Below are 13,325 nucleotides of genomic sequence, written 5' to 3'. Positions count from 1 at the left end.
CACCTGTTCAGCTACGAGCTCACATTCTTCTGTCTGCTGTACTCAGCTCATGGCATATTTATGGTTATTCTTGCTGATGAAATCCTGAGATTCTTCACATCAACACGCATTTGCCTCATGCTCAGTGTGTAACACAAACACACACCTCACATGAAAAACCCCTTTTCTTCTGCTGGGTTGTGCTGAACGGGCTGTATTTCTTGTTTTGACGTGTCATTTAAGAAAACAGAGCTGAGTGAAACTCTAAACACTGATTCAGCTGCTGTCACTGAACCAACAGATTCATGGTTTCCTTCAACACAGCAAGTCTTTACGTTTCATATTGTCACCACATATTTCCATTCAGAGACTCACTGAAGCTGTTTATGAACTCTGGAAGAAAAGATTATCTTTTTCTGCTACAGTAAGAGTAGAGTAAGTTCTTTATTTGAAACATCAAGGCATAAGTAACCAAAATAAGCGGAAATTTATCTAAATGATGAAATCCATCTTTATTTTGCCATTTCTTCAGAAAATAAAGATATTCATAGATGCCAGGTAAATAGGAATTAGCAGGTATTGATGGATGATGTAATTTAATATGACTATTTAGGAGAATCGATTATAAAGAAATATAAATAAACCTTAAACCAGTTGACTTTAGCATTTCCAAATATGAGCAGTGACTGTTAAAAAGCTTAAAAATCATTTTTACACAGAAGGTGATGTTTTTATATTAATTTTATTTCTATTGTCAGTAGTTGGTTGTTTATCATCTCTATGCTGAGAGCTACAACATTCAGAGAAGTGGAGTTACATCCAGTAACTTCCCCCCAGAAACGTTCCTCTACAGCTATGACTACATGGCATGTCATCGCATCCTGCCGGTGGAGGCCAGTTAATTGTTTTAGATGGATATCAGGGCCACACCGTGGCGATCGCTGAACTTCTGTATTATTTACTATGATTAGGACTAAAAGTTTAGATCAGAATGTGGAATTGTCGAGGATTAAGCCATGCCCAGCCCTGTTTTTTATGCCTATTGAGAATGAAATGCAATCTATATTCTAGGTTTACTTTACTTTTGTTTGCTCATGATTGAATGTGTTTGCTCTATTTTCAGTTCTGCTGCACAATGCAATCCCTTTTGTTGGATTTGGATTCCTGGACAACTGCATCATGATCGTTGCTGTGAGTGTCAGCGTTGTGCAGCCGCTCAGACCTGATTTCCACCTGACCATAAACAATATACTGTGCACACTCAAAATGCTTCATGAAGCTTTGGAAAAACCCAGAGGGAAAACAAAACTATATAATCATTTTCTGGTTTGAAACTTGTATTTTCTCTTGCAGTTGAACTGCTGCAGTCATTTGTCTGCCACAAGGTGTTCAAAGAAATAAACGAATAACCGGCAGATTGCATTAAATCTTAAAAAAGCAATTACTGAAGCTCGTATGCAGCCTGGGGTTGTGACTGAGGTGCTTGGTTCACATGAAAAGCTCTGGCCACACAGTGAACAAGTATCATTTATACACACATGCTGAGGATAAAAGCTTCCCAGGCAGAGGAAGGCGTCATTGAAATCATACCTGTACTGTTCTGAACGTACAACCCATTTTTATAAGACAAAAAAGTGTGCCCCCTACAAGAGACTTTTCACACTTCTCTCTTAACACCACATTGAAATAACTTAATTATTTGCCATAACTTAATAACTAAATTGGATTGACAATCCACATTGTCAAGTTTTCTTTTCTTACCAACTAACTTAGGGCACCTGTTTTATGTTTTTTCAGGGCACACATATTGAGTTATCTATCGGTGTGATTCTTGGCATTTCAACAATGGCAGGTGAGACATTTCATCATTGTTGTTTCTTTTTCATTTGATGAAAGTCATTTTCTTCAAACTGTTAAGTGGTTTAATTTTGGTCATCTCTGCATAGATATGGATAAACACATCTATTCAAATGCATCTCTGTCATATTTATATTGCTTCCTGTTTTTCTGTTATATTTCCATAATTATAGGCAGTCAAATTAATTGATGAATGGACAGGCATAAAATGAGTGTGGTGGAAAAATCCTTCAGTCTGTCAGTTTTAATTCAGACTGAGTTAAGCTTTAGAAACAGCTTTTGAAGACTGCAAGACTTGCTCCATGTTTACAAGCTAATTAGTGATGTCAGGCCAAATGTTAGCACATCTAAAAAACAACTTCTGACTCAGAGGTGACACGCTTACCATGAACCAAAAAAGTGAGAAAGAACAACCAATGTCACAGTGATGTCCAGTTAGCTCATAGAAGCATGTTTTCATTTTGACATCACTTGTTCCTGTATAGTGTATCAAGTAGAAATACTTGATATCTCTTGAGCTGTGCTTATGTAAGCACTTGAAGAGGAGAAGCACGGATGGTACTAGTACTGCAAGCTCGACCATGACAACTATCACTGTTTTAAATACGCTATTTAAAAGCAGCCTAGAGGAATATTATGAAGAAATGCAGAATATTGCTGCACTCTGCTTAACTAACATTTTATTCTCATTGCATCAAGAAAGTAAAGAGAAAAAAGGGGGATTTATGGAAAGGGATATTTAAATCCTGCCTGACGTTACAATCTTTTACTCTCTTCCTCTGATTCTGGTGGTGATGGTTTGGTTAAGCTTTTCAACATCAAACAGACTGAGTAAACTGATCTGACTTTCACCAGAAGAGGTGCAGAGGCCTGAGCTTTCTGTTTATACTCCATTTCCTGTGAACCTGTACGGATGCCAAACATCATTTTCATTTGACAGTGGCACAGGGATAAGCTTAGCTGTTATCCCATCCTCAAAGAAATGGTTATACTTAAAAAAAAAAAACAACTAGCCAGGACCGATCACACTGAAAATCAAGAGGCTGCTATTATTTAATCCAGAGCAGAGTGATGTAGCACGAGTGGCCGGTCTGTAGAGGACGGTTAATCACATAACAGGGGGCAAATGTGTTTAGGGGAGCTTGATGAAAATGGATTTGGCCTAATCACATTGTTCTAACAGGGGTAGCGATATGTTAACTCCTAAACAAGATTAAACTTTTTTTTAAAGTAAAAAAAAAGCCTCCACATTCCATTAAGACTTCCCAATCAAGGACGAGATCCATTTGATTGCACCTGCTGTGTTTCACACGTCTCCTTTGTTTAAGAGTTTGATTGCATCTCAGATTAAATCAAGCTGAGTAAGGTACATGTTTCCAGCATCACGTTTTTGAAAGCTGGTCAGACATGTTTACACATGTTTACATAAAAACACAACTTTGAGCGATAACAAAAGCGTTATATCTGCCACCATGTGTCGGTGTACTGATGTCACTGGTGGTGCTGAGTCTCCACAACAGTTGTAGCCGTATCTTTTCCATGGTAACCCGCATGTGAATTACTCTGTCTGAGTCCCTGAGTGTGACTGAACCTCTCGTCAGTCTGTTAACAGGAAATCTGATGCACAGGGTGCAGAGACAGGGAAAGACACTTGAATGTGCAGCTTGACCTTGTTTTGTACTCTCCCGAGTCGATTTACCACATAATCAGGCTTTTTTACACATTTTGTAGGAGAAGGTACATTTTTTTCACTGTGTTAACCTATCCAGATCCACCTCTCACCAGTGTGAGCTGTGATAAGCTCTGAGTCCACCCCCACTGATAGAAGATTTGTGTCCTTCGTTTGAACCAAACACTGACAAACCAGCAGCGTATTATCTCTCTTTTACTCCAGCAGGCATAAGAGTCCCTTTTCTGTGAGATAACAGCCATGAAGCTCACAAAGCCCACAGCAAACACTTCCCCGAATGACAGAGCAGCTCTCTTAAGTCTTATTTGAAGTTCTTTCCGAAGTTTAACGTAGGTTCTGCAGGTGAAGTTTGATCATGGTCTGATATGTGTCCACACTTTGAATTCCTTTCCAACTGTTCCCAACCTCGTCACTGCAGTAGCGCACCAGAGACACCACACCAGAGTTTGATGAGGATGTTGCCATGGCAATGAATGCTCCACTGCTTTGTGCTCAAGCCCTCCACGGAGGATTTCAGTGCTGCTGCTGCTGCGGCAGATCCAGTAATGCTCTGATCTCGGGGTCACGAGCTATCAGGAGAATACAAGGCTCAGTTTCCCCACTGAAGAGGCAATTTTACTAAATCATGGAGCAGAACAAGTATTTCCTTTAATGGAACGTCCTCCAGGTCGGCTACTCCACCACCTCCGCCTTTAATGAGCCCAGAGTGTTCTAGTATTATTGTTCATACGCTATAGAAGAAATGCTTCTCTTAATTTGTTCTTTGTGTCTTTGATATCAGGGTTTATTGTTAAATATTGGTTAAATATTGCACCTACTGGTACATGCTATAGTTTGACGTATATATTCTTATTTTATTTTATTTTAATTTATTTATTTTTGCAAGTGGTCTCTGAAGAACTGTAGTGAAACATGAAGTGCCACAGGAATGTAAAGGAAAGGACGTGTAAGAGGAAGGATAAAGATAAAGTGCTAATATATCTCCAGCTTTTGACGTCAGTTTGAATTGTGTTTTTTAATTAATCTGCGTCCCTGCAGATCTCCATCCAATGTCATGACACATGAACATGTACGACTACGAATACGTACAAGATCAATCATATACTCTGTATATTAATTTCATACTTTCTACTGTATATTCATGCATTAATATCCTTTAGAAATCAATACCCAGATGTTAATAGATATACCTTTGTACATTTAGATATATTTTAAGTATTACAATCTGGTTACAACCACAGACACCAAAACCTTGATGCCTGAAGGGTGAACTCATCATTCTTCCTCGTTCTCCAGATCAGCTCATGTGTCTTTCTGAAAAGACGTTAGTTGGGTAGTAAAATCCCACTACGTCCTGGGTTAACGGCAGAATCTCGGCCCAGCGGGCTGCGCTTGGGGATCCTTGTGAAGGGGTTCCTCAGGGGGCTGAAACACCTCTGATTTGGTAAAGCAGTGGATTTACTCTGAGCCTCCATCAGATATCTGCGGGGTGGTGTTGCCTGTTTCTTCTAGACGATGGAAAATGCTCTCACTTCTCTTTTTCTTTTTTATGTGTGTCTAGTACTTTTTTCCAGTCCTGGATATCAGCCTCAAGTCCTTTAAACACGATTTATAATCACGTTTCTCTGCTCTCTGCAGCTGCTGCACTTGGCAACCTGGTATCTGATCTGGCAGGACTCGGGTAAGGTTCCCAACATACACGCAAGTTCTTTCCAAATTTCCAGTCTGTGCAAATTACTGCAGATTGGAAATGGCTCTTTCGCATGTAAACACATTGACACATTTAAATTAGGTTTTTTTGACATGGAGGCATTTCATCATCACATCTCCACTTCTTTAATGCCAAGCTGTGCATGAGTAAAGCATATTGAAGTGAACATATATATTACCTGAAAAATATGGTAAAATATTATAACATTTATTCAACATTATCTATATATGATCATTAAGAAGTCCAACTCATCCTGGAAGCACAGTTTCTTCTTTTTCAAGTTTAATTTTGCGAATTACCTTATTTTGGTTCTCAGATCTGATAACAGATTTAGAAATATCATAGACTAAACTTCTTTATCGCTACACAATAAAACTCCAGTTCAACAGGATATAAAAACTGAATAAAAGCAATCTCACTATCTTTTGTACTCTATTAAGGACCGGCTCTGAGCTTCCTGTGATAAAACAGATTGATAATTGTAAAAATATCACGCAGACAGCAAAGACTTGTCAGTGTGATGGATTGGTCCAGTTGTGACACAGACGGTTCTGCTGCCATTCAGTCATCGTAGCATAAAAGAGCCTTTTTGTGGTCAGTTTTTCAAGGTGAGAATTGATTGGACCAGACAGATTGTTTTTTCCTTCGAGGTTTTGATAGATTCGTGCCGTTGAGAGTGAAGGCTGTTCATCTGCTGCTCGGTCTCAGTGGAGCTCCTGCGTGTGTCCTTCACTGTTATATTTGCATCGCAGCCAAAGTGCATCTAAAAAATGGAAAGGTTTAAATATGCTCTATAAGCGATGTACTTGAGTGGCTCAGTGAGTCGATGGCCTCAAAGGCAGCTGAAACCTGATAAGGAGCCTCAGTGGACTTCTTGCTGAGGTAAATAGTAAGTGGTTCACACTTATGTAAGGCCTTACCACCCTCATTTTGGATATACAAAATGCTTAATCAACTGTTTCTCGTCATCCTTTTCAGAACTCCTCGTTCTTCTATGTAGATTCTGAAGATGGTTTTCTAATGATATTGATGCCTCGTTGTTGTGCTTCAGAATAAATTTCGAGCCAATCAGATGTCTCCCTAGTTATGTTGACAGATACTTATGCATCTGTCTGTGTGTCTCAGCAGTGAAGGCACTTCTAAATCCTGACTAAATCCCCAGATCCAGTCGTGTAATTTCAGTGCCATATTCCACTATGCTTCACCGTCGTCTGCAGAAACCTCGTCATTATTCTGTTCTCCAGTCCCTCCAGCAGATAAACTACCTCCTTCTATGGCAAAGTATTTCAGATTTTGACTTATCAATCCAGGGCTCCTGCTGTTCCTTTTCTGCACCCAGCTCCTACCTGGCTTGACCTTGTTTCTACGTCAGAGGGACATAAGGATACCGCGTCTTTTCATCTGCTCCACTGCCTTCCTCAGTTCCTCAGTGGTACATGTTCCCCTTGTGTTTCCTCAATCAAGCAGGAACAGCACGTCTTGACACCCCCATCTGTTTTGAAATCTTTCCCTGAAAGAGAACTTGCTGATATAACTACGTCGTGTCTTGTCGCTGCGCTCCGTCTTTCCAGGCTGGATGACCTGTGAGGCGAAATTGTCCACAACCTGACCTTGGTAGCAGGCCGTTCCTCATCCAGATTTAAGCCTCATACAGTTAACGACTGTCGTTAAGCGTACAGGGCTGAAATGGCATGAAATTGGTGGTCTTTAGCCCTTTTTGGGATAACTGGTTAATCAGACTCCTGATTGTGATCCTGGAAAATCCCTGACTGTGCCCAAGTGCACCTTGATGAGTCACAAAAATTGTTGATTTGATTTAGGTTTCTCATACATATTTCATCATATTTCATTTTCCTTAACTGATAAATAATTTGATTTGATGTTTTTAGAGTATTCTTAGCTTATAGCCTTTCTTCACGACTCCATCGTACGCCCTCCCTCAGGAGCTCAGAGAGGATTAGTTCCCAGGTAACTCCTTTAAAGTTATCTCTGTTTACAAAGGACTAAGACCGAAAGCTGAGAAAGCACTTGTTTACAGCTTGTTAGACTTACTTTTATTGCGCAGGATGATAATATCATGACAGAGTGAGAGAAAAAATCAGATACGTGCACTTTTTGACCAAGTCAAGCAGTCATAGCACACAGGAGTGACATTTTTCACTAAACAAGTTGTATCTGTTTAGTGAAAATCCACAAAGCTCAATCTTAACCTGAGGTGTAATTGAAGAGTGATAATTTATGTTTTTCTTTATGTTCTGGGGGAGAGTTTCTGTCCTCCAGTCTGTCTCCCTCAGGCTATAACTGAGTTCTGTTTCTTTGTGTTTTTACTCTGCGTTGCGCTGTGTCTGACTTTGCTCTGAACACGGTTTACGTGTTTGACATTTTAGTCCTTCATTTATTTCTGCAACTAAAGGTCATTCTGAACCATCGGCTTGCTCTCGCCGGTACTTCAGTCCCGTTCAGCCTCAGGTGCTGTTCACGTCTCTCATGGACACGAAGCGGCACATCAGGCGCCAGTATCAGTATGGTTTTATTGCCTTCATCCAAGTCAGAGAAAAACAAGAAGAAGAAAAACGTGGAGCTTTAGGGCATAAAAAGTAGAGTCTCAAATTCGATTCCCAGCCTCTTCCTTCACTGAGATACATCACCCTGTCACACTCGGGTCTGTAGTTCTTCCACACAACAATTCCTGTCAGAATAAATTGGACTCAACTCGTGTATAAAAGCATCATAAGAGGCTGACAGTGGCAATGAATAATTTAGTAGCTGACCTTTACATTTTTTAAGACTTATCTTTTCATTATGTGCTAATCTGTGGTGCTGATATAATATTATGGCTTAACAGTTTATTCATTTCCCTGTGGAAATTGTCACGCTGTTTTCTTTTGCTCGAGGAAGATTAATGGGCCAGCATCTGTCATCGAGCAGAGGGAAGTGATTTGCTCTTTGGTGCATTTGTTGATGGACACTTGCTTATATTTTGACTCCATCTGAGTTTCAAGTTGAAGGACTGTCATTTAAATCAGTTTCAAATACTAGCTGGTGTATTTTGTTTATTGTTTCATGCTGCTATCTGCTTCTCTCAAGTGACTCGGGACTCAAGCTTCACTAGATTTCATCATTTTATCATCAGCATTATTATTACGGCAACGTCTGATCTTCTGATGCAAAAGATGATTTGTTAGTGCCTTCTGCTGGTGCAGGGTGTGTGAAATATTTGGAATGAAATGGAATCAGTGATGGTGCCTGTGTTGTTTGCAGCTGGAGGAACAGATATATCTGAAAGCTCTGGCCTGGTTTAGAGCAGATGATGAGTCTGAAGCAAGTTGACTTTCATGAGTTTTGATTCATTTAGGTCCTGGAAGGATCAGTCCTAAAGTTTCTATAGCAACAATTTCTGCATAACGTGTAGATATGTGTAAACCTCACACACTCACACACACACACAAGCAGACGGAGGCTCATCTTTTTCTTTCTCTGGCGGGCTGCTGCTATCATGCCCCCAAACTGGAAAGCTCAAGCCGCAGCTCATTTGTGTGTTCAGTGAAGTGAGGAGCCATTAGTGCCGGAGCCTGAACCAAACCTGACTCTCATATTCATTCAGATGCCTTTTCTAGCTCTCAGCGGTGTGTCCTGCTCTACATTCATACACTTGAGACTGGGTCACGACACAAGTTAGAGTTTATAATGTTGCTGTGGATATTGATGCAGCTTATGCTACCATGAGATATTAGATCAGAGAGTTTTACCCAGAGCTGCTTCTCTCTAACATCTTCACATTGCTGCCGGGACACCTGCACTCATGGAAGCTCCAGACACATTTCAAGCAGGATTAAAGCTCACAGAGACACCGTCTGAGTATTTCTGTAGAAGAGATATTTCCGTTTTTAATTTTTAATCATTCAACGTTAATCAAGAAGGGATACTGAGTGAAGGTTGCGTAAAATATGGCACCGTGGAGCTTATCTGAAGTATTTGTAACAAAAAGAAATGCAAGCACAATATCAGTGCAGTCCCATAAGCAGCAGTCAAAACTGCTGCAGAGGAAAAACATGGCATTATGGCATATAAGAAACATGTTTTCAGTCCTCCCACCCAGAGAGCGCCCATCCCTGTGGTATTTATTTACAAAAGACGGAGCGAGTGAGGCGGGGATCAGGAGGGATCTGAGCCAGAAGCACAGGTGGCTGCATGGGACCTGATAAAGACAGGAGATTTTTTTATTTCTTAATTCCTCACACATAATACTTTACTCTTTCTTTTTCACATCACTGTACCACCATGTTCTATATCTGTAAGGACATAAAAGTAATTAATACATCTATGAACAGTACTTCAGGGGCTTCATATCAGATGCAGCTTAACAACTGAAACAAGTGTAAAATGTTTTGGATGACTGACTAGATTCTCTGTCCTCCGTGTGAAGTCATGAACAAAGTGGGAAATGATGGTGTCTTATATCCTCTGGAGGTTTCTTCTCTCACTCTCCCCATTATTTCAGCACTTCCTGTCTGGTTTATGACAGATGGCAGCAGCAAAGAGCCGAGTGGAACATTAATCCAGCGATTTCTTTTGTCGCCTTTATCAACAACTTTGGACGATTGCGTTTGTCGCACAGTGGGTGCAAACATGCAATTCCATGTGCGGTTTAATGGACTGTAACATGCCGTGCAGAAAAAATCAGCAGGGGACGATTATGCACACAGCAACAAAGCAAACTCGAAGAATCCGATGTCATTTTAATCTATAAACAAATTACAGAATCAGCCTGATGCCTCGACTAAATGAGTGTTGTGTGATGTGAGCTTGTGTGACACGTTTTCTTCCACGATGTTCACCTCCTCTCCTATAAAACCCCTCACACTTCATGTGGTTAGAATGAACAGATCTCATGAAAGTTGGAATGAAAGAAGTGAATAACTGTCCAAGTGTGAAAGCAAAGACAGAATGTATCACCTGTTTGCAACTTTAACTCAATAAAAGTGATTTACTATGGAGGTGTCTGATATTTGCTTCTTTTTTTTCTCTTCTTTTCCCCATGTCTGACATCCATCTGCCTCCCTCTTTTAAGGCTCGCAGGTTACGTGGAGGCTTTGGCGTCTCGTTTGGGGATGCGGATTCCTGACCTGAGCCCAAAACAGGCGGATATGTGGCAGACCAGAGTCAGCTGTCACTCGGTTCGTACGACAAAGTGTCTCCTTTCTAATCTGCAGGGAGACCCCAAAATGTTTATATGTATTTTTTATTTTATTTTTTACCATGTAATGATGCTGGGACCACGGGGTCATCACAGGGACAACAAAAACACAAATCTTTTCGATGTGCCCTTTGGATCACTGAGTTCAAGCTGAGAGGAAATTAGACCTGAATTATTTTTAATATCCTGCGACCGCTCAAGTGTAAATTGCAATTATCTTCAGTCATTGTAGCAGCACCCGACGGCACCTGGCTGACTCATCTTGTCTAAGTTAGGAAATGTCAAAGTAGAAGGTGAAGTCAGTGTCTAATTTTATTTTTTCAAGAATTTGCTTGTTCCTAAAATTGACAAATTATGTTTATTTATTGCAGTAGACAGGGCATTTTTTCATTTTCAGCTCATTATTTTCATCTTTCTACTGTCCCTCCGTGTGCAGGGCAAAGCCATCGGCGTGGGAATCGGCTGCATCCTCGGTATGTTTCCCCTTTTCTTCTTCAAAGATGATGAGAAGAAAGAGGGCCAGACGAAGACGAAGGACGAAACGCAGTCGCCGCCTGCTCCCACAGAGAGCAACAAACACTGAGCACGGCGACCCGCTCCAGACAAACACTGCAGTTTGGAATCAGTAAATTGGCATATTCTGAGACTGGTTGGACTTTCCTCGACGACTGCAGTGAAAACGGGCACATAACCCTAAATAAATCTGTCCGAGGTATTCTGGGGAGGATTTGATTTACTCTGAACTTAAGCACAGGAAACTGGTCGTCTCTTGAACCGCAGCAGGATGACCTCTGACCCTGAGTCTGTTCAGTAAGATACTTAGATGCCTCTGAAAGTTTCAGTTCTCTTTAAAGTATATACAAACCTTTGGAACCAGTCCAGTGAAACAAAACTCTATAGCAACCTATTCAGAGAAAAATCTTTTTCTGTCTTAAAATGTTGACAGCTAACACAGGATGTCAGAAGAACAAAGAGCAATGCACTTGCAATTATTTAGTTTTCAAGTCATGCTTTGATTATTTTTTTTATTTTTTATGTTTCCCATTCACTTCTTAACGTTACGAATAGTGTCTTTCAGTGTAGAAAGCATGCCATGGCAGCCAAGGCTCTGGAGGTCATCGCAGAGCTGATAATGTATCATTTTCTTATTTCTCATGTGTTAAAGCAGCGATATACACTAATGCCTGCCATGTAAACTAAATGTAAAAATCAATTAAACTGAAGTCAGAAGAGGAGAAGAGCTTCATGAAGAAAATAGGAAACAAAAACAAAACTTCAGCCGTGATTTTAGCCTCCTGGAGCGTACCTACAACATTTCTGCCATGGCGAGGTAATCCCTGACCTCTCTGGTCCAAGAGCCAAACACTACAGTCCAGTGGGTGGTTCCTAAAGACTGAATTATGGTTCTGCGTTAAATTGACGCAGAGCCTACGCCGTAAGGTACGGCGTAGGCCCTGCGTTGGTGTAACGCGGAACCATAAATCAGCCTTAATGCAACCGTCCAGTAGCTCCGTTATCATGACTCTGCTGCCCTCTAGTGGTGGACAGACTGACGGCCCCGTCTCGTTTCAGTTTGGCAGAACCTTCAAGATTAGTTCACCTGATTTCTCTCCTTCTACAACTTTCAAACCCTCAGAGTTTTAGATTTGATCCTCATATATCTATTGTTATGAAATATTTATATATTTTTCTTTTTTTTAATTCTATTTTATTTGTATCCTTTTTGGCCTCTTGTGTCACCTGTTTGGCACAGATAACTAATCTGCAGCCACATTGAATGTTTCTTATGCAGTTGAATCTTTTTTTTTTCATTGTGTACTCTTTCTAACACAAAGGAAAATGTTTAAGATTACAGACAATTCATGAGGATAAAGTACGCCTTCATCACTATATCCCAACAGCTTTCTCTAACTCATCTCATAACTGATTGCGTTATGAGCCCTTTATTTTACTCACTGAACACGTTCTTAAGACTTGACACACTTACATAAGAGACTTAGCTTGTATATGATTATTTTAACTATTTACAGTGTGGGTAAAAAAAATCCTCAAGAGTGAAGAATGAAGAAAATGTACAATGAAATTAACATATTTGTGTAATTTGAATTTCTGGTCTGCTTGCTTGATTTCCACATTGCATGAACTATAATAAAAAATGAAGACTAATAATGATAATAAAAACTGAAAAAACTGAGAATGTCCCTAAGTTTTACAGGACAACATGAATCTTTGGAGGTAAATAAATAAGGAAACTGCAGAAATTGAAAATTAAAACTTAAGCCAGACTGACGTGCAAAAGATAGTTACATTAGTTTTATGATATACTTTTTTGGTTCTGTAATAAAGCACAAGGGTCATGCATTTCCATTTTAGAGGGCCGACATCAGGCAGATAAAGTTCAGAATAAGTTTGTTTTTTGTAGCTGAGCAGAGGACTCGCAAAGAAGGATTTAAGACGTCCGCTGGGACATGAACAGGCATCTACAGCATAAAGCTGAATAGTGTCTACAGTGGAAATGATAATGAAAATAATATTATGAAGAATAGCTGCTTGATAAACAAAAAGGTGTGATGATAGATGTCTACAGCAATGGAAGCAATTAATAAAACAGTTAAAAGAAGAAAAAGGACTGCTGCTAGATTATTCACACTCCAGCTGCAGCTGCAAAGCTGACGGTCGACATTTTAAATGAAAGATGACTGAAAGAGCACATTAACTCTATTATCCATGTTGATTGTTGCTGCCTGCTGCAGAAGCAGGTGAGACGAGCATTTATGATTTCCTGGAGCCTTCTTTGGCCTACGATCGTCAGTTCGCCCACTTGCTGTCGAGGCCTGAAGGTGGCACAGTTTTCTCAGTGATCCTTCAAACTCAGACACAGATCTTCAACT

At 40.2% G+C, this 13,325-nt stretch overlaps 1 protein-coding gene across 1 annotated transcript in view; it reads left to right on the top strand.

Moving 5' to 3' along the window:
• LOC133426993 (transmembrane protein 65-like) overlaps nt 1-13,046 on the top strand; it is a 35,629-nt gene extending 22,583 nt beyond the window's left edge. Inside the window, exons 4-8 of the mRNA XM_061716427.1 lie at nt 1,103-1,170; nt 1,777-1,831; nt 5,165-5,207; nt 10,309-10,414; nt 10,871-13,046. Of these exons, the coding sequence (XP_061572411.1) occupies nt 1,103-1,170; nt 1,777-1,831; nt 5,165-5,207; nt 10,309-10,414; nt 10,871-11,017 (419 nt within the window). The 3' untranslated portion in view covers nt 11,018-13,046. The remainder of the gene's footprint in view (nt 1-1,102; nt 1,171-1,776; nt 1,832-5,164; nt 5,208-10,308; nt 10,415-10,870) is intronic.
• Nucleotides 13,047-13,325: the final 279 nt, after the last annotated feature.

This window comes from Cololabis saira, chromosome 3 (assembly GCF_033807715.1).
Source record: "Cololabis saira isolate AMF1-May2022 chromosome 3, fColSai1.1, whole genome shotgun sequence".
NCBI classification, from domain to species: domain Eukaryota; kingdom Metazoa; phylum Chordata; class Actinopteri; order Beloniformes; family Belonidae; genus Cololabis; species Cololabis saira.
This window is presented reverse-complemented; position numbering and strand designations above follow the sequence as displayed.